The sequence below is a fragment of the Coregonus clupeaformis genome, chromosome 3 (assembly GCF_020615455.1).
Source record: "Coregonus clupeaformis isolate EN_2021a chromosome 3, ASM2061545v1, whole genome shotgun sequence".
Lineage (NCBI taxonomy): Eukaryota > Metazoa > Chordata > Actinopteri > Salmoniformes > Salmonidae > Coregonus > Coregonus clupeaformis.
This window is the reverse complement of record NC_059194.1, coordinates 31,798,808-31,818,248: the sequence shown is the minus strand read 5'-3', so window position 1 is coordinate 31,818,248 and position 19,441 is coordinate 31,798,808. Positions and strand designations below refer to the sequence as shown.

The 19,441-nt window shown below is 43.2% G+C and overlaps 1 protein-coding gene across 1 annotated transcript; it reads right to left on the bottom strand.

Annotated features, from left to right (window-relative positions):
- Positions 1-1,300: 1,300 nt before the first annotated feature.
- LOC121544760 (receptor expression-enhancing protein 2) lies at positions 1,301-19,117 on the bottom strand. The gene is made up of 8 exons (XM_041854889.2): positions 18,909-19,117; positions 11,906-11,978; positions 9,383-9,459; positions 8,920-9,040; positions 8,534-8,647; positions 8,094-8,280; positions 7,034-7,206; positions 1,301-5,403 (listed from the first exon to the last, which is right to left on the bottom strand). Exons 1-8 carry the CDS (start codon positions 18,938-18,940, stop codon positions 5,320-5,322), a joined length of 861 nt encoding a protein of 286 aa, XP_041710823.2. The 5' UTR covers positions 18,941-19,117; the 3' UTR covers positions 1,301-5,319.
- Positions 19,118-19,441: the final 324 nt, after the last annotated feature.

The window sequence follows — 19,441 nt, the reverse complement described above, 5'->3', positions numbered from 1 at the left end:
CTGGAGTGGCCTAGCCAGTCTCCAGATCTCAACCCCATAGAAAATCTTTGGAGGGAGTTGAAAGTCCGTGTTGCCCAGCGACAGCCCCAAAACATCACTGCTCTAGAGGAGATCTGCATGGAGGAATGGGACAAAACACCAGCAACAGTGTGTGAAAACGTTATGAAGACTTACAGAAAACGTTTGACCTGTGTCATTGCCAACAAAGGGTATATAAAAGTATTGAGAAACTTTTGTTATTGACCAAATACTTATTTTCCACCATAATTTGCAAATAAATTCATTAAAAATCCTACAAATGTGATTTTCTTTCCTCATTTTGTCTGTCATAGTTGACGTGTACCTATGATGAAAATTACAGGCCTCTCATCTTTTTAAGTGGGAGAACTTGCACAATTGGTGGCTGACTAAATACTTTTTTCCCCCCCCCACTGTATATCATAGTTTGTCTTCACTATTATTCTACAATGTAGAAAATGTAAAAATAAAGAAACCCTTGAATGAGGTGGTGTCCAAACTTCTGACTGGTACTAACATACATATACATACACACACACTGTAGAATGGAATTAGCAGATCTTGAGATGGCGAGTCAGTCAGGAGGGGAGAAGTCCTGAGCTTCAAACCTTCTCTCCATAGCAAAACTAGCTTAGCTCATCTCGCTGTCAATAAGTTACTCACTAGTGCCTTGTTTGTTGTGATTGAATGGCAAAAAGACACACCCAAGAAACACCCACATTAAACCACACCCCAAAGACAACTCTCGTTTGGCCTTCAGTAACAGCCTTTGCATTTCTTATTAAATGAGCACCGGAAGAAACACATGCAGAATCGGTGAGTGCAGTTCACCTTTAATCTTGGAATGCATGACAAGGAAATCTTTAAAGAGGGATGAAGGTAACATTTTTAAAAAAGGTGCAATATGCAGAAATCTCAATTTCCTGGTTGCAAAAATTCTAATAGTTTGCCTAATTTCAGTGTGACAAAACAAGCAATGTATAGTGTAGAGAATCATTGTACCATCTAAACCTCTGCAAAATATATTTTCAACAACCAAAAATATTGTATTTTCAGCTTGTGTACAAAACCGAAAGTAAAAGACTCAAAAACTAAACTTAATGGGAAGCATAGAAAAGGCAGATCTACTGCTTCATAGACTTGCTTTCAATGAGAATGACAGATCTGTAACTCACATTTCACCCAAAACTTTACATATTGCAGCTTTAAATATAAGTACCTTTAAATTATTAGCAGTTACAAGTTACTGGCAATAAGGTAAAATAATTGAAAACACATAACGTGTAATATTTTTTCTTTATTAGTAGCAGTTATTGGTACATGACTGTCATCCTTAATTACAGTGGAGTATTGATAGTTGGCACAAACAATATTAATATCCAGAATATTCTCACAATGAGCGTTCCTGTACACAATACTGATTCCACACACAAAAATAAAAACAATAAATAAATATCAAAAAATGGAAATGAACTCATTAAAATGTCAAGTAATGTTGTTATGACAACTAGAAAGCGTTCAAAAGGGTGTGCCATCTTTTCTTCAGTGCAAACAGTAGAAAATTAAAACAGAAAAAGTACACAATCGAATTGCCTTCTTCGTGGAATATGCAACCAGCCTGATAGAGAGGGGGGAGCAGACAGTGTAAAAGAAAGGTTGGGGCTACATGGCTTCAGTTTGGCCGTTACCAAACACACCATTTTCAAAATACCAGACTGTGGAATTCCCATTCTCTGAGCAAATTCCTACAGGATTGGGACAAGGAAATCAACTGTTATTGGTCGTTCACTAACCAATTAAAATGCCTCTTCTTGAGATAGAGAAAAATCGAGACGAGATTAAAACCACAAGTAGCACTCTTCACAGCATAAGACTTTTAGAGGGGTTGAGGTGCCTCTTAAGGAAATCCAATATGATTTAATTTTAAAACCCAAATAAAGTTTTACAAAAGCAAAAACTATGTATTCAAGAAGAGTGATATAAGGCAAGCAAGCTCTTTTATACAAATCAGAGAATTACTTTTACATAAAGTGTGTACATGTTGTAAGTAACTTCAAACACTTCAGTAGCTCAAACAGTTGGAGTATGTCTCCCCCTACTGGTTCAAATCAGTGTCACACTGCAGACAGCAGCAACACACAAGCGCAGTAAGTAGCCTCATGCTTTCAACCTACACTGATTAAAGAGAACGCCAAATAAAACCTGCCCAAAGCAAAAAAGGAACCCATAAAAAAAGATCTACCCCTTAGGTTCCAATTAACCCAACACTCCTAGATATGAGAGGATCAGAAGGGTGTAAGACAAAGCTCAACATGGTGGATACTCAACATAACCTACAAGGAAGCTAGGTGGAGCTCTTACCACATTGTTTTTAGCTAATCCCATGCAATCCTTTGCACTCTACCACAGTATCTAGGGGATATTGACAAGAGGTGTCTGAGGGTAGGGACAAGGTTAGGGTTAGATTTCAGACAAAGCAATAGTTTAAGGGGCATTGATTAGATTCCCTAAAGGAGATTTGTCCAAAAACCCTACCAGTATGCTGTGGATGTATTTTTTAAAGTAAAACACTAGCAGGGCACATGTTTTAACACCTTTAGACACTATTGGAAGATAGATAGATGTAAACGTATCCACAGTATCCTAACAGGGTAAGCCAGTTTCCACCATGTTTGAGATGGCTAACGTCAGACATGCTAGTTTAACTGCACTCCTAATGGTTCAGAGAAACAAGGATATTATCGAGACACTAGATTAACAGACATCTGGGCCCAGTGTCCTTAAAATCGTCTGTGTAGGAGTGCTGATCTTTCAGATTTGATTAATTGATAAGATTATGCGGACAGGTAGGGTCCTGATCCTAGATCAGCACTCCTACGCTTGAGACGCTTTGTAGATACAGGCCCGGAAGTAGAGATAGTCATGGATAGCTAACCTAAAATCGGGAATATGTCAAAACGCTGTAGTGTGTGACATAAGTCATATATTATACAATAGTTGTCAATGCTTAGTGACAGAATATATGACTATAGTAGTTGATCCCTCAGATATTTGACTAGTCAGACTGTGGTGATCTCACCCAGGTAAGAGCCTGAAGGTCTTCCTAATGGAGTACTACACCACCCTGACACCGCTAGCTCTAATGTCAACACGTCCTGTGTCTGCCAATTTAGAGTAAACTAAAATAATCCTAAACACAAGCCTAACACAATTCAATTAAAATGTTTGGTTGTCAGACACAGAAGAGCACAGTATAGCTAGGCTAAGCGCTGCAGTGTAAGACCTTGATGGTTATAATGGTTATTGATGGTTATAATACTATGCTTATTGGTTCCGTGGTTGCCATGGCATCGTAACAGCCTAGGCAGAGAGCTCTGTAAATATTGTACATTATTTATGTGGTCTTGACTCTCAGAGTTGCAGGATTGTGATTAAAATTCTATATTTTGGCTTGATAGCTATCCGTTTGTCTGGATTCAAATAATCTGTTTTTTTGTTTAATCTGTTTGGAAGTATTACACCAAGGACTGCATACTGTGGCCAGAGGTAGCAGAGGAAGGTCAGGGACTGTTAAGGGAATGCTCCTAACCACTGCCAAGATGTGGTGGCTTTTCAGCAGCCGTGGCATTACCCAGGTGGGTGACTGACCATTCAGAAAAGGGCTGTTTTTCCAGACTGTCTTTGTTTCTACTTGGCTGTCCCGTCAGTGCCCTCTCCTCTGAACCTACAATGCCTTTCCAGCACAAATTGCCTCAACTTAATCCCAAACCGACAGACTTTCAATCTCCATCATCTGAATGTTTTACTTTTTATGCGCTTTGAGATTCTTTGAAAAGCGCTATACAAGTTAAAAAATGTATTCATTATCTTTAACCCAAACATGCCTAGTAGGCTAGGTCTACTGTGTAGCATAGGCCTACTATGTATTGTTGATACATTGAGTAATTTAATAGGACCATTAACTGTGTCATCCTAAAGGATTTTAAATGCATTATCCACGTGTGGTTGTATTGAGTTTTAAAATGATCAAATAAAATGCAAGTGATTCTAAGTGGTCATAGAACGCTGTCATTCTGGCTCTATGCAGTTCGGTCAACAGAGGAGAGGGAAAACAGAAGTGTGGTCATGTTCCAAAAATACACACACACACACACATACTGTGTCACACGCACACAAAACATACAAACAGAAAAAGGTAATGACGCCTGAATCTGTGGGTCTTTCTGCAGGACTGTTCTGAACAGAGTGAGGAGAGTTGTCCAGAGGGAGAGGAACAGAGAGGGGGAACAAACCGATCTGTTCATCGCTCTTTCGGTGCGTGACCAAGTGTTTAGTCTCGATAGGTCCTACTGCTCCACAACAGAGTGAATGATATGAGAAACCATGGCATGGGCTTAACACAGTTAGAGACCTAAGTGCTCCCAGAATGTCCTCTGCGTTCCAAAGATGACACAACCACAGCCATGTACAGACAGACTTCCCAATGGGGACAGGGACCTGGCCCTATAGATTTCTACAGCCAGTGGTGAGACTGTGGTCTATGTAGTAGGGACATGTTGAGCAGAGCTAGTCTGTCCGGCCCACAACTCTCATTTTGCACCCATCCCCCTCTCTCCGCTCTTCCCTGCTCTCTCCTTCAGACATGCCAAGTCCACTAGAGTACCTTCCCATGAATGGAAGCCTCAAGCTACCCTCCAATAGAGAGTAGATAACATACTGATTGGAATGCTGCCCTTAACACACTGATCTAAGGCCAGTTTAGCATTTCCCTTCACTATGGAGAACATAAGGACTCAGGCAGGGTAAGCTGATCCTGAGAAATAATGCATCTCCAATAATCCAGCAGGAATCTCCTGGCAAGACGCAAAAGCCCTTGCACAGTGAGTGAGGTGAAGAGCCATGGTGGACACCCTATGCTCCCAAGGGGGCCGAGAGGATTAAATCAAGTCAATCCAGTGTGAGGCCTTGGATGGACTCACAGAGAAGGCTATAAACAGTACAGGAGGAAGGAAGCAACACATTTTCATTTCAGATAACAGGCTATCACTGCCATTATCTCAAACAAAACATGCACTTACACTGATGGCAATGACTATACAACCTCAAATGTAAGCAGCGGTCTAAATAAAAAGAACAGTGCTGTTGACATGAAGCTGGCCATATATTAGAACTAAACCGGTGAGTTGACATGAAGCTGGCCATATATATATATAGTGACTGTCCAGAGGTCCTTGGCTGTCTGAGTGTGTGTGTGTGTAGTGGTGTAAAGTATGGTGTAGATAGGGACAGCAGATACAGGTATCATTGGGAGTCGCCGTTGTTGCTGGCTATAGCTGTAGTGGTAGTCTTCTTCTTTGGTGTCTTTTTCACCGTCTTAGTCGTAGTCTGACAGGAGGGAAGAGAAACGAGGGGGAAGAGGAGTTTACAAAACAGAAAATTAGAAATTAAGAAACGACAGAGCAAAAAAACAATGAGAGAAATAGGTCTTCAGAGAACTTGGACAGGGGCTTATTGTGTCCTAAGTGGGCAGACTCACTCGCACAAGAGCCATCTTACAACCTACACACTGCATTCCTGAATTAGTCCATGGCGCGCACACAAATCTTCCTATACACAACCCATGCTATAGACACCAGTCATGTATTATTGAGCCGTATATACAGTGCCTATAGAAAGTCTACACCCCCTTGAACTTTTCACATTTTGCTGCCTTCATTTTTAAATGTAAAATAGGGATTCAATTAGATTCTTCCTACAGATCTACACAACCTACTCCACATTTCCAAAGTGAAAGAAAGTTATAGAACATTTACCAAATTAAGTTAACAATCAACTGAAATATCATAATTGAATAAGTCTCCTCCACCCGCCCGAGTTAGTACTTGGTGGAAGCAATTACAGCTGTGAATCATTTTCATTAAGATTCTATCAACTTTGCACAACTCTTAGGCCAACCCAGTATATCCATTGTTTTTTATCCATTGATTTAAGTCAGGACTGAGTCTAGACCACTCAACACCTTTTGGAAAGCAATTCCGGTGTTTTTTGCAAAAACGTGTGTAATTGTCCCACTGAAAAATAAAACCCTATCCCAGGGTTAGGTTTCAGAAGACTGTTGGGTTTTCCTCTAACTTTTTACCTGGACTTTGCTCCTTTCATATTTATTTTGATCCTAACAAACTCTCCTGCCAGTCTCCCATGGGAGCTCCACTGCTGGAGGCTGCTTCAAATACCACAGGCCTGTGCTGGAGTAGCCAACTAAACTCAACCATTTACGATGGAGTTGATCGGCAACTAGTGTGGGCTGACAGGAGCTCCGACGTCACAACATTTATTTCAGCACCCAAAGAACAATGTTGTGTGCAATTGCGGGCTATTCTTTGGGTGCTGAAATCTTTTTTTGATCATTTTATTTGACGTCTGAGCTCCAGTCTGTACACACTAGTCACTGCTAAACTCCATCATAAATAGTGGAGTTGAGTTTAATCGGCTAGTGCTGCAGTAGAGTAGGATGATGTTTCCCTTACACACAGATCTAAGGTCAGTTTAGCATTTCCCTCCACTATGGATAATATTAAAGACTCTGGGAGGGTAAGCTGATCCTTGAACAGTGTCTAGGGCAGCTTCTATGCAGCTGCTGGAGAAGGCGAGAGTGAGGAGCTGATATTCATACATGGTAATATGTGCTAATATATGAGAGTATTTCTATTGGAGGATTATACAGTCCAACTGTGGGTGACGCTGTGACTTGCACACATGCATGCACGCACACACTTAAACATGTTAGTAGTTAAGAGTGGGGCGAGACTGTATTGGCTTTGTCCTTCACTGAGGGTTGTGTTGTGACAGAGTGGTATGTGCACTATTCCTCTTTTTGATTTCTATATTATACACATTCACACAATACTGGTACGCACATTTTCTGACTCTCCTCAGCGCAGAAGAAGCAGTCACTCACCTGTCAGAAATAATGCATAAGCCCTAGTCTCACTCCACTCTGTGTGTGATCCCCTACCTCTGTCTTGGCAGCGGCAGGTTTTTTGGTTGCCTTGACGCTAGCCGTGCGTTTCACGGGGGCCTTCTCCACGACGTCCTCGTCGGAATGCTCCGTGGTGATGCTCCTGGTGTCTGATTGGTCCGAGCTGTGCTGCGATGATTCGTCAAGATGAGGGACCATGGAGGAACGAGCTGTGAGATTGGACAGAGGGATTGTGGGCTGTCATGAGTGAAATCATCATCTTCACGTTCCCACTTATGTGCCAGGGGAGTATTCATTAGTTGTACACCGTAGCAAAACGTTTTGCAACAGAAACCGTTTACACCAAACAGAAAAAGTTTTGCAACGAAAACAAGTGTTTCCATTTGACAAATTCAGGTAGGTCCCTCCTAGTTTCATTCCGTTTGCTTCATAGAGAAGACACCCCAGGTTTCTAGGCTCTCCGATCAGACACATGGTTGGTGAATGAGACTAGAGTACATGCCTATAGCCAATAACAGGAGCTCACGCATTACCAAACTGTTTCCTCTGTTATAGTCTGTCTATCAGTCGGTCTCTTTGCTACACTAGTTGTCCTCTTCCCCGCCTTTCATGCCATACTGCCCATTAACTCAATTTATTCCCTTCCACCATCCTCGCTCTCCTTTTCTCCCTGTATTCACAAACTGCCAGCCCCACAGAGACAGAGCTGTGCAGTCAGACACAAAGACCCCCCACTTCTCCTCCAACCCACTGACATCACATGCTCCCCCCCCCCCATCTGGAGAGTTTCCTCCCTGGCATCCTGCAGTTGTTGTTTTTTTTTTATTTATTCACATGACTTCACCCCCTCCCTCCCTGCCCTGTACAAATAAGACCTGTTAGACAATAGGCACAGAGTACAGACAGACAAGTCAGCGTACTGTAATGCTACGACTAAAATGGCTGTCATTTCTCCTTCCTTTGTGACCACTGATCTGACAGGGGCGAGTTGTTCCACATACCCCATTATTCACAGTAATCTGTACACATGCATTATATACACTCTGCCGTGTGGAAGCAGTCACGGCGCAGGGCAGCGTTAGTGCGCGTTACCCACTCTGGCGTGTGGCTTTGGCGCGGGGCAGGGTGTTAGATAGCGTGCTGCTTCCAGTAGCCATGTCGTCCATGGCGTCTCTCCTCATGCGGGGCTCAGAGGAACGCAGGCCCAGCTCCTCCCCATCGTTGATCAGAGTCAGGTCCTGCATGCTGAAACTACGCAGCTTCTCCGACAGCACGCCCTGGCCCTGCACACACACACACACACACACACACTGCAGGGTAGAGATGTATGCATATACAGACAGACGCCCTGCAGCATCCCAGTGCTAAGGCAAATGTACATACAATAAGAACGAACACACACACCTCAAACGCCTTGAGGTGACAAACACACAGGATGGCACATAGGACAAAACATACACTCTTGCACAAGGAAACGCCGGGTGCAGACAGACAAGCACACACCCACCCCTAGTCAGGGCCCGGGGCCTTGCTTACCTTGCTAGCTGCAGTGACTGCAGCGGTAGCAGCCAAGTTCAGCCCTCTCTTCCCAAATCTCATCATAGTCTCATAACTACGGTCTTTGGCCTGGGTTATGTATTCGTCTATTTCCTACATGACAGAACATGGGGAAAGAGAAAGAGAAACAGAAAAAGGGAGACAAAAAGGAAAAAGCAGGAGAGAAACAGAAATAGGTAGACAGAGAGAGAGAAAGAGGGTGACAGTCACGCAAAACAGAGAGTAGACAAAGAGAAATACGCGTCAGTGCATCTAACCAGTTGAGAACTGACGGGCAGACAGAGCTGAAGCTTATTGTGACCTCTCACCCGCTCTTTGTTGGACAGGGTTAGGGTGGGAGTTCAGGGTTAAGAGTTACACTTTACCTTCTCCTTGTTGGACAAGGTGGGGTGGACAAACTTGCGGTAGAGCACGCTGGAGCCCTTAGTGTACGGAGACAGGAGCCAGATCACAAAGGCTATCTTCAACTCAAAGTAGAAAGGAAACCTGCATGGACAACCACACCAAGATTTTAGTCATTTAGCAGACGCTCTTATCCAGAGCGACTTACAGTTAGTGAGTGCATACATTTTTCATACCAACAGGAGATACTTAATAGGCAGGACAGAAGAATAGATTTCACAGAAACAATATCATCATTTCCTCTTTCATGTACCAAAGGGTGTACCAAGCATTTGCTCTGATATCGTGGTACATTTCAGAAGGCAACAGCCTACCTACACCATGAATAGATATTGTCAAAGTATATTGCTCCTAGGGATTGTCCTAGGGACTAGTGTTGTATAGTGGCTGTAGGGCAGTTGTCAGAGGTGACCAACCAGGACTCACCAGGACATGAACAGGTCTGTGAGGGTCTCCGCCGTGGTGAATAACGCAAACACTATCCAGTACATCATCCATTTCACCTGGACACACACAAACGATGGTGAGAGCGTCCCAAATAGAGCACATGAAAGCATAGCCTACAGTAAGCTGTCGTAAGAATGTGACAAGACACATATACATCATTCACCGTCTCCCTCACACACACACACACACACGAGTATGCATATGTTACGGCCCTTATAGACCAAATCAGTATGCATGGTTTATCACTGCCAAAGGATGGGCAAGGAATAAAATCCAGTCAGTGTGTACCATCAATTATTGCAATATAATTAGCAAGATTTATGGATAAATCCTAAATGTCACACTGACAGAATGTCACACAAACATCTAAATACTGTGCATTCGGAACGTATTCGGACCCCTTCCCTTTTTCCACATTGTTACGTTGCAGCCTTATTCTAAAATTGATTAAATTAATGTTTTTCCTCTATCTACACACAATACCCCATAATGACAAAGCGAAAACAAGTAGAGAAATGTTTGCAAATGTATTAAAAATAAAACAAATACCTTATTTACATAAGTATTCAGACCCTTTGCTATGAGATTCGAAATAGAGCTCAGGTGCATCCTGTTTCCATTGATCATCCTTGAGATGTTTCTACAACTTGGAGTCCACCTGTGGTAAATTCAATTGATTGGACATGATTTGGAAAGGCACACACACACACACACACACACACACACACGTCTATATATGGTCCCACAGTTGACAGTGCAAAAACCAAGCCATGAGGTAGAAGGAATTATCCGTAGAGCTCCGAGACAGGATTGTGTCAAGGCACAGATCTGGGGAAGGGTACAAAAACATTTCTGCAGCATTGAAGGTCCAAGAACACAGTGGCCTCCATCATTCTTAAATGGAAGAAGTTTGGAACCGCCAAGACTCTTCCTAGAGCTGGCCGCCCGGCCAAACTGAGCAATCGGGGGGAGAAGGGCCTTGGTCAGGGAGGTGGCCAAGAACCCGATGGGTACCACTCTGCAGCACTCCACCAATCAGGCCTTTATGATAGAGTGGCCAGATGGAAGCCACTCCTCAAAAGAGGCACAACAGCCCACTTGGAGTTTGCCCAAAGGCAACAAAAGGACTCTGACCATGTGAAACAAGATTCTCTGGTCTGACAAAACCATTATTGAACTCTGGCCTAAATACCAAGCGTCACGTCTGGAGTAAACCTGGCACCATCCCTACGGTGAAGCATGGTGGTGGCAGCATCATGCTGTAGAGATGTTTCTCAGCGGCAGGGACTTGGAGACTAATCAGGATAGAGGGAAAGATGAACGGAGCAAAGTAAAGAGATGTCCTTGATGAAAACCTGTTCCAGAGCGCTCAGGACCTCAGACTGGGGCGAAGGTTCACCTTCCAACAGGACAACGACCCTAAGCACACAGCCAAGACAACGCAGGAGTGGGTTCGGGACAAATCTCTGAACGTCCTTGAGTGGCCCAGCCAGAGCCCGGACGTGAACCCGATTGAACATCTCTGGAGAGACCTGAAAATAGCTGTGCAGTGACGCTCCCCATCCAACCTGACAGCTTGAGAGCATCTGCAGAGAAGAATGGGAGGAACTCCCCAAATACATGTGTGCCAAGCTTGTATCGTCATACCCAAGAAGACTCAAGGCTGTAATCGCTGCCAAAGGTACTTCAACAAAGTACTCAGTAAAGGGTCTGAATAGTTATGTAAATGTATTCGATTTCTTTTATTTTTTAAATATAAATATACTTTTGCAAAAATGTCAACCTTGTTTTCGCTTCGTCATTATGGGGTATTGTGTGTAGATTGATGAGGGGATTTTTTTTTTTTTAAGCCATTTTAGAATAAGGCTGTAATGTAACAAAATGTGGAAAAAGTCAAGGAGTCTGAATACTTTCCAAATGCACCGTATGTCTATCGACATATCAAAAATTAAAAGTACTAAACTGCAGTGAATAGCCTGAGAGGATGAGTCACATTGTAATGTCAAGAGCTACACAACTCAGGCTAAAATGTGTGATGTTACATAAATAGCTACTGTGATAGCTACGGTGGAAATCATTTGACTGAATCATTTTGAAGGGGGGGGGGGGCAAAAAGAAATAAAAACAAGGCTAAAAAAATGGCATCCTCCTCTGCATCTCTCCCTCCCACTCAGTCTGCATGTACCTCCGCTCAGATATTGAGAGTGGGGTTTCTATAGCAACCAGAGGGAGGAGAGAGAGGTCCCCACTTCCTTCTCATCCCTCTGCTCACTGACGGGGATGAGGGAAGCTGGGAGGCTCCCTTTTAAATGGATACAGTTGAACTGCTCTCGCATCCTCAGAGACAATGGAAACGTGCAGCATCCCATTGGAGAGTAAAAGCCTACACCCCATTTTAAAACCATCACTTTTTCCCATCTTATTTCAATAAGAATTAGTATACGAGATGGCTACAAAAGAGACTATACTAATATACTGGAATAAAAAAGGTACAGTACTCACATATTCCTTCACATTCTTAGTCTTGACGGCCTTGTATGAGGAGTATGCCGGGTAGAGGGTCCCGAAGGCCAGGCTGAAGGACGAGGAGGCGGCATGGGTCAGAGATCAGAGGTTAAGGTACGGTAAACATCACCCGGGCAACATGGCCTCAGGATGCAATCACTGAACAAATGTTTCCCTGTTTCAATATTTATCCAGTCAAATGACTCGAGTCTAAAACCCATGATCTCAGAGTCAACATAAATAGGTTGCTTTGAAGGAAAGTAGAACATATTCTGGGCAGGCTCTAAAAATGTGCACTCATAAGAAATAAACACTGTTAGCCTACTTAGGGCTCCCGCTGTAATGCAATAATATATGGTGACATTTAGACATAAAAAACAGCAGTGGTTTGTTGGAATAAATTATCTCTCCAGGAAACAGAAGATTGGAAAACCATGGAGAGCATTTCTGCTACTGTACTGATAGATGATGACAGGTCACCATATGTGAACCTGCCTGCAACACACAAAAAAGGAAAAATAAATCCAGTCACACACACACTGTCCTCTGTCCTGTCGGCCTGGCAATTACTGCTGATGTGACAGGAACTGAATGCTGAGCGAGGGGAGATCTAGGATAACCACGCCTTACTGTCTGTCTGCCACACACACAGCCATCAGAGGCTGTCTGCTACCAGTGTAGGTTAAATTGTGATTATGTGTACCATCTTTGTCTGAGTGATATGGTGTATGCCAGGCCCTCTTTTAGGCTGTGTCTGTGGAAATCTTCCTGCTATGGGTTTTGCTTGTTCCATTTGTGTGTCGTGTACACTGGGTCCATCCAGGTCTTTCTGTCTGTGTCTGTGTGTGATTTGCCCAGTCATGCGTGTGGAGCCAGTGCTGCTCTGCACTGTATCGGTAGCTGTACATTACAGTAAGAGGAGACATTGGGCAGGGCACCCATGTTTCACAAGTTTGGACATCACAGTAGAGTACAGTAGAGTTCAGTACACTAGAGTAGAAAACATGAATGTACATATCTACTTTACTGGCTACAATGGGAGATTATAGTAGTCACAAACCACAGTTGGGTCACCTGCTACAGTCCTCCCTTACACTGGGGGTAGCATAGACTGATACGTTAGTTTTTGTGCCCAAGGTGTAGGGCTATATTTTTGTTATAATGAAGAAAAATACATTGAGAACCTCAAATGTCATCTCTTATTTATATCCATAGTTGTGCATTTTTGTATAGTACAGATCAGAGACCCATGATGAAATTCCAGGTAGCACTTCATTTTAAGGGGTCCTTATTACACTAACAAGTATTGTAATACAGTTACACTGTAATAAGATGTAACTGGTGGTAATTGCAGTCTAAGTACAGCGGTGTAACAACGAATGCTTGTTACAAATGTTAAAGTTACCGATAGCATCCCAACGCACCATATTTCAGCCTGCACAAACTATGTGATAGTGTTAGCCAATTTAAAACCAACCACCTCATTGACACAACTCTGCAATAAAGGGCTCTGGAGTCTGATGCCCAGGCCCAATGGCAAAAACGTATAAAAAAAGAAATATATACTCTCATGAATAATTATATAATTAGAACCAATAGCGGCCATCGACGGACTTTCTTTAAATTACTATAGCGGCCGCTAACGGCCTTGTTTTTCTAACAATAATAAGTGTCAATATCACAAAATTAACTCGCTAACAACATGTCGTATTCGCGTGGCTGTTATCAACCAGGGTTTTATGTCATTTGACTAAATTGTATTTTTTACTCAAATTGACAGCACCGAAGCAGAATGACTTTTCACTGTGAAAGAGGCTTTATCTATGTTGGTTGGTGATACAGATTCACACACATCCTTGCACTTTGAAAAGCGATGATGTCGAAATGAGTGAAATAAGTAAACAGCAGATATGTTTGGTGTTGTCGACGTTTGATGCTGTGAAACTTGGGGAATAGCTCACAGATTAGCAAATCCTGTCATGTCATGATAACTTGGTTGGTACAGACAAGCACATCAGCGGTGGAGCTCGAACGATTGCGCGCAGTCTCATGGAAATAGTTGCAGTGTTTAGCTGTATATAGTCAGCTAACAAGTTGATTGTTTCGTCTTGTTTCTGCCGATGTAATTTATATGGAAACGGCCCAAGCTGCTTTCTATATCTAGCTAGCTAACTAGTTAGTCGGTCAGGCAAGAAAAGTTGTGTAGTGATGAATTTGGGTAGCGCTCACGAAGCGTCAACCTCAGCTGTCACTTTTACTAGCTAGCCATACAGAAAACCAGCTAACTAGCCACCGAAACGAAGGCTAGAGTAATTGGTGTTTATCGGTTGGGCTTAGGTTATGCTTTGTCATGATTGCTAGGTGCAGATATTCATAGGCTATACATTGCCTTGTTTTTCTATTATTTGAAAGCTTAGTTGCCGTATTAGGGTAGAAGATGCCCGCGCAGTGGAGCGCATATGATGAGTTATTTGTTTACATAGCCAGCTCACAAGTTGCTTGTTTTGTCCTGGAAACTGTCCCAGCTTTGTAACTTATCAGCTAACATTGTCCCACTCTGTAGTTAGTGAGAGAAATGGGAGGCGTGTAACTATCACAATTCATAATGGAAACATCTTATTAGGAAAAGAGTATGTGTGGTTGAGAAAGAAAGGAAGGAAGAGAAAGACAGAGGGAGAGATTATGTTCCCGACTAAAATTGTATCCTATTTGTTGCTCCTCTCCCTCTGTTTCTCTGTTCCTCTTGGTCAGTGAAAGAAGTGATGTGGAGAGTCAGGGTTCAGCAGCAAAAGGCAGGGAGGAATAGGAGTTAGAGATGATTGGAGGGGTAGAGATGTGGAGCGAGGAGAGAGTGGAAGAGGGAGAGAGGAAGAGGAGAGGTCCATGAGAAGGGAGAGGAAGAAGCAGAGGGCGAGGAATAGGGAGGGGAAGATGGAGAGCACACCTGAGAGGGGAGCCTACGTTTCCATGGCGTGCGTATGCCCTAAGTCCCACCATTCACCCTTGTACTACACAGCCTGGGCCTAAAGTGACAGTGGCAGGGGTTTTGGAGTTGTTTTTAAAAATGGTAGGAACTTATCTGTTCCAGAGCTTGTAATGGATTACAACATGAAAATGGGCAGGGTTGACCATCTTGACCAACTGAGTGGCTATTACAATGTTGTAGTACAGTGAGGGAAAAAAAGTATTTGATCCCCTGCTGATTTTGTACGTTTGCCCACTGACAAAGAAATGATCAGTCTAACAACTGATTTTTTTGTTGTTATTCTGTCTCTCACTGTTCAAATAAACCTACCATTAAAATTATAGACTGATCATTTCTTTGTCAGTGGGCAAACGTACAAAATCAGCAGGGGATCAAATACTTTTTTCCCCCCTCACTGTATATATACATACACAAAAGTATTTGGACACCCCTTCAAATTCATGGATTCGGCCGTTTTAGCCACACCCATTGCTGACAGGTATAAAATCGAGCACACAGCCATGCAATTCCCATAGACAAACACTGGCAGTACAATGGCCTCACTGAAAAGCTCAGTGACTTTCAACGTTGCATCGTCATAGGATGCCACCTTTCCAACAAGTCAGTTCATCAAATTTCTGCCCTGCTAGAGCTGCCCCGGTCAACTGTAAGTGCTGTTATTGTGAAGTGGAAACGTCTCGGAGCAACAACGTCTCAGCAGTGAAGTGGTAGGCCACGACCGCCGAGTGCTGAAGCGCGTAAAAATAGTCTGTCCTTGGTTGCCACACTCACTACGGAGTTCCAAACTGCCTCAGGAAGCAACGTCAGCACAAGAACTGTTCGTCGGGAGCTTCATGAAATTGGTTTCCATGGCTGAGCAGCCGCACACAAGCCTAAGATCACCATACACAATGCCAAAAGTCGGCTGGAGTGGTGTAAAGCTCGCCGCCATTGGACTCTGGAGCAGTGGAAATGCGTTCTCTGGAGTGATGAATCATGCTTCACCATCTGGCAGTCCGACGGTCAAGTCTGGGTTTGGCAGATGCCAAGAGAACGCTACTTGCACCAATGCATAGTGCCAACTGTAAAGTTTGGTGGAGGATGAATAATGGTCTGGGGCTGTTTTTCATGGTTCGTGCTAGGCCCCTTAGTGCCAGTGAAGGGAAATCTTAATGTTACAGCATACAATTACATTCTAAACGATTGTGTTTCTCCAACTTTGTGACAACAGTTTGGGGAAGGCCTTTTCCTGTTTCAGCATGCCCCCTTGCACAAAGCGAGGTCCATACAGAAATGGTTTGTCGAGATCGGTGTGGAAGAACTTGACTGGCCTGCACAGAGCCCTGACCTCAATCCCATCAAACACCTTTGGGATGAATTGGAACGCAGACTGCGAGCCAGGCCTAGTCGCCCAACATCAGTGCTCGACCTCACTAATGCTCTGTTGCTGACAAGAATCAAGTCCCCGCAGCAATGTTCCAACATCTAGTGGAAAGCCTTTATTTTTATTCTCAGAAGAGTGGAGCAGAACCAACTCCATATTAATGCCCATGATTTTGGAATGAGATGTTTGACGAGCAGGTGTCCACATACTTGGTCATGTAGTGTATTTTAACATGTCCTTGTGACAACAGGCTACACTGGTAACTCGAGCTTGGCTCCCAGGTTTGGTATGCTTTATAAACTATTTGGTATAGTGTTGCCATAATATTGGAATTAAGGAAGTGTGATCCTAATCATTATTTTAGCGATCCCCAATAGAAGTCCTGACTTGACATTTCCAAAAGTTTAGCTCAGTTGGAATACTGCTTTGCATCCATTAACCGCAAGGGTTGCATTAAATAGGCCCAATATTTTTTCACTGACGCATTTGGCGATGTTCAATTTATTGGCACACAATGTAGAAACAAAAGCATTCACTGAATGTTGATACATGTAGGCCCTTCATATATAGGCTATGGGCAGCACTTCGTTTTAAGCATCGCGAGCAACATGTCAAACTCAGACATTTCTCTCAAAACAGTGACGTCAATTCGCACGGGACTAGTATTATAAGAGGACCTTGGAGTTTGTCGAAAAACAGTTGTTTTTTTACGGCTGGAATTATTACTCTCCTGCCATGCAAAAATGACCGACATGGCAGATTCCAACGGGACTTAAATTACTGATGCGGTGATTTGTGCTCATGCACATAATTACATAACCCTATCTCCCCCAGTAAAACGAATCCTGTGCGAATAATGACATCTATTCAGCGCCTGTGCATTTCAAAACTAGCAGGCAGGTTCCGCTATTTACATTGGAGGTAAAACTGTGGCTCCTGTTCCACACTAAGATGACAATTTCTATTGTTGACATGAAAACATAGTTTGATAGCTAAACTTACCACACAAACCATTTCAGGTGAGTTTACCTTTTCCTACCACGTAAATACAACACTGACTATTAACAAACACAGTAAGCTGATAACAGCTAGATACATTCTGGGATGTACGATGATGACTGTGTGGGACTCAACTGGATCTAGACAGCTGTTGACTCGCCTGGCTGCCAGGGTACAGGCGAGCCTAGCTCAACTGTCTCATTATCAAAGGACATGCGCCTCCCTCTTTCTCTCACCAAAACATAATTGGTCTCACCCCTATGAAACAGCACCACTGTCACGTTGACAGCGTGATAACACATTACGCCCGATGTATATGCATTTTGTTTTGCCGCATTTTCGGTAGTTGACGCACGTGCTTCGCTTTTCAACTAGCTAAAAGCTAACTAGTTGGCATCTGTGTACTTCAGTTTGTAACACCGCACGGTAAAGCAGCGTACTAGTTGAAAATATTGAACGCATGCGGTACACAGAACGTACCGCAGCCACAAGGTATTGTTGTGGACTGCTCCATTGACAATTAATGAATTCCGCCGGAATGCAAACAGTGAAGCATCTGGTGGACATGAAGCGTTAAAGCGTCAATGTGTAACTTTTTGGGCGACGGACCAAAATCACCTAAATGTGAGTTCTAGATCTGTCATTCTCATTGAAAGCAAGTCTAAGAAGCTGTAGATTTTATTCTATGAACACTATTTCTATGCTTCCCGTTCTTAAGTTTTGTACACCAGCTTCAAAAAGCTGAAAATACAATATTTTAGGTTAATTAAAATGTATGTTATTTAACATCGGTTTAGATGGTACATGGATTCTCTACACTTCTCTAATTCTTGTTTTGTCAAAAACTGAAAAGTAGGCTAACTATTCGAATTTCAGCAACCAGGAAATGGCGAGCGAGTTCTGCATATTGCACCTTTTAAGACAACTCAAATGACAACGATGAGAAATCAGGTAAAATCTTGACTTGGTTGAGGTGACATTGGGAATAGTGCATAATCCTGATAGTGCAGGCCCGGCTGTTATGATCATCAAAACATATGACAGTAACTGCACTGACGCTAAATGATTTGTCTGGCTGTCAGTATCACGCTAACAGTGCAGTTGCTGCCATGTTTTGATGATCATAGCAGCCGGGCCTGCACTACTCAGGATTATGCACGATTAGCAATATTAAGGACTAAAGCATTTTGCATTACTGATTTAGTTACACAACCGATATGAATTGGTAAATTAGCTTCAGTAGATGGCATTAGCAAGCTTGTTAGTTAACCATTTTATGCATTCCACCTTCACTTCAGTTGGCTAGCAGCGTTGTCATTTCAGCTAACCATTAACTAGCTACCTTGCCAATTTTGCACTGGCTAACGGTGTTGCTGTTTGCCTACAATCCTGGTTTTATGAAACACCAGTGGTCAAAATGTACATTTAAGCACCATGGGCTATAGACAAACCAACGACAATTTAATTGTTCGCAAATTAGCTCGCTCGCTACCGATCTGGCTATCAAGATACATGTCCGCGTGCGCTTTGGGCACAAGCCATGGCAGCGAACGGATGACAGCAGCGCGAGCTATCGTATGCAGCTGTAGAACTCGATGTGGGCTGACGAGCCGATCGCTACAACAAACAGACGCTGCAGAATGCATACTCACACTACCATCCTGGAGATAATCCACGACACCATCTTAATTGATTGTAGTGAGCGTTTCCTTATTCTCAGAAATCTAACTAGCTGGCTACCCCCCCCATTCCTCCGGCCACGACCGTGTGGCTGTTATGCAAGTGCAGTTGCCTGGTGCTGCTCTTGAGTGCTCTATTTTTCTGGCAGGTAGGGTACTGTGAATTCTGAATCTGCTGCATTCAAATCGCTGGAACTCCTCTTTCTCTTAAAGGGGCGGGTCCACACTGTTTTGTCTAGCCCGCAGAGAAGGCAACTGGTTACTGCCACAATGAAATAGGTCCTATGAAGGCTGCCACTGACCCAATTAGCTGAAATATGTAGGCTTAGCTAGATAGACAAAACCAAAAAGCTCTGTACAGTGAAATGTCAGATGCACTGATGTCCCAGACAGTGCTTGATACTATGTGTAGACCAGGGCTCGCTCTCCAACCCTGTTCCTGGAGAGTTACAGTCCTGTAGGTTTTCGCTCCAACCCTAATCTAGCACATCTGATTCTAATAATTA

Bases quoted from the DNA above. Each gene is read 5' to 3' on its own strand.
- LOC121544760 (XM_041854889.2), bottom strand. From the start codon at position 18,940: ATGGTGTCGTGGATTATCTCCAGGATGGTAGT. The intron at 8,281-8,533 runs GTAAGCAAGGCC...GTGTGTGTGCAG, and splicing joins CAGTCACTGCAGCTAGCAAG to GGCCAGGGCGTGCTGTCGGA. The intron at 5,404-7,033 runs GTAGGGGATCAC...CCCTCCTGTCAG, and splicing joins CTGCCGCTGCCAAGACAGAG to ACTACGACTAAGACGGTGAA.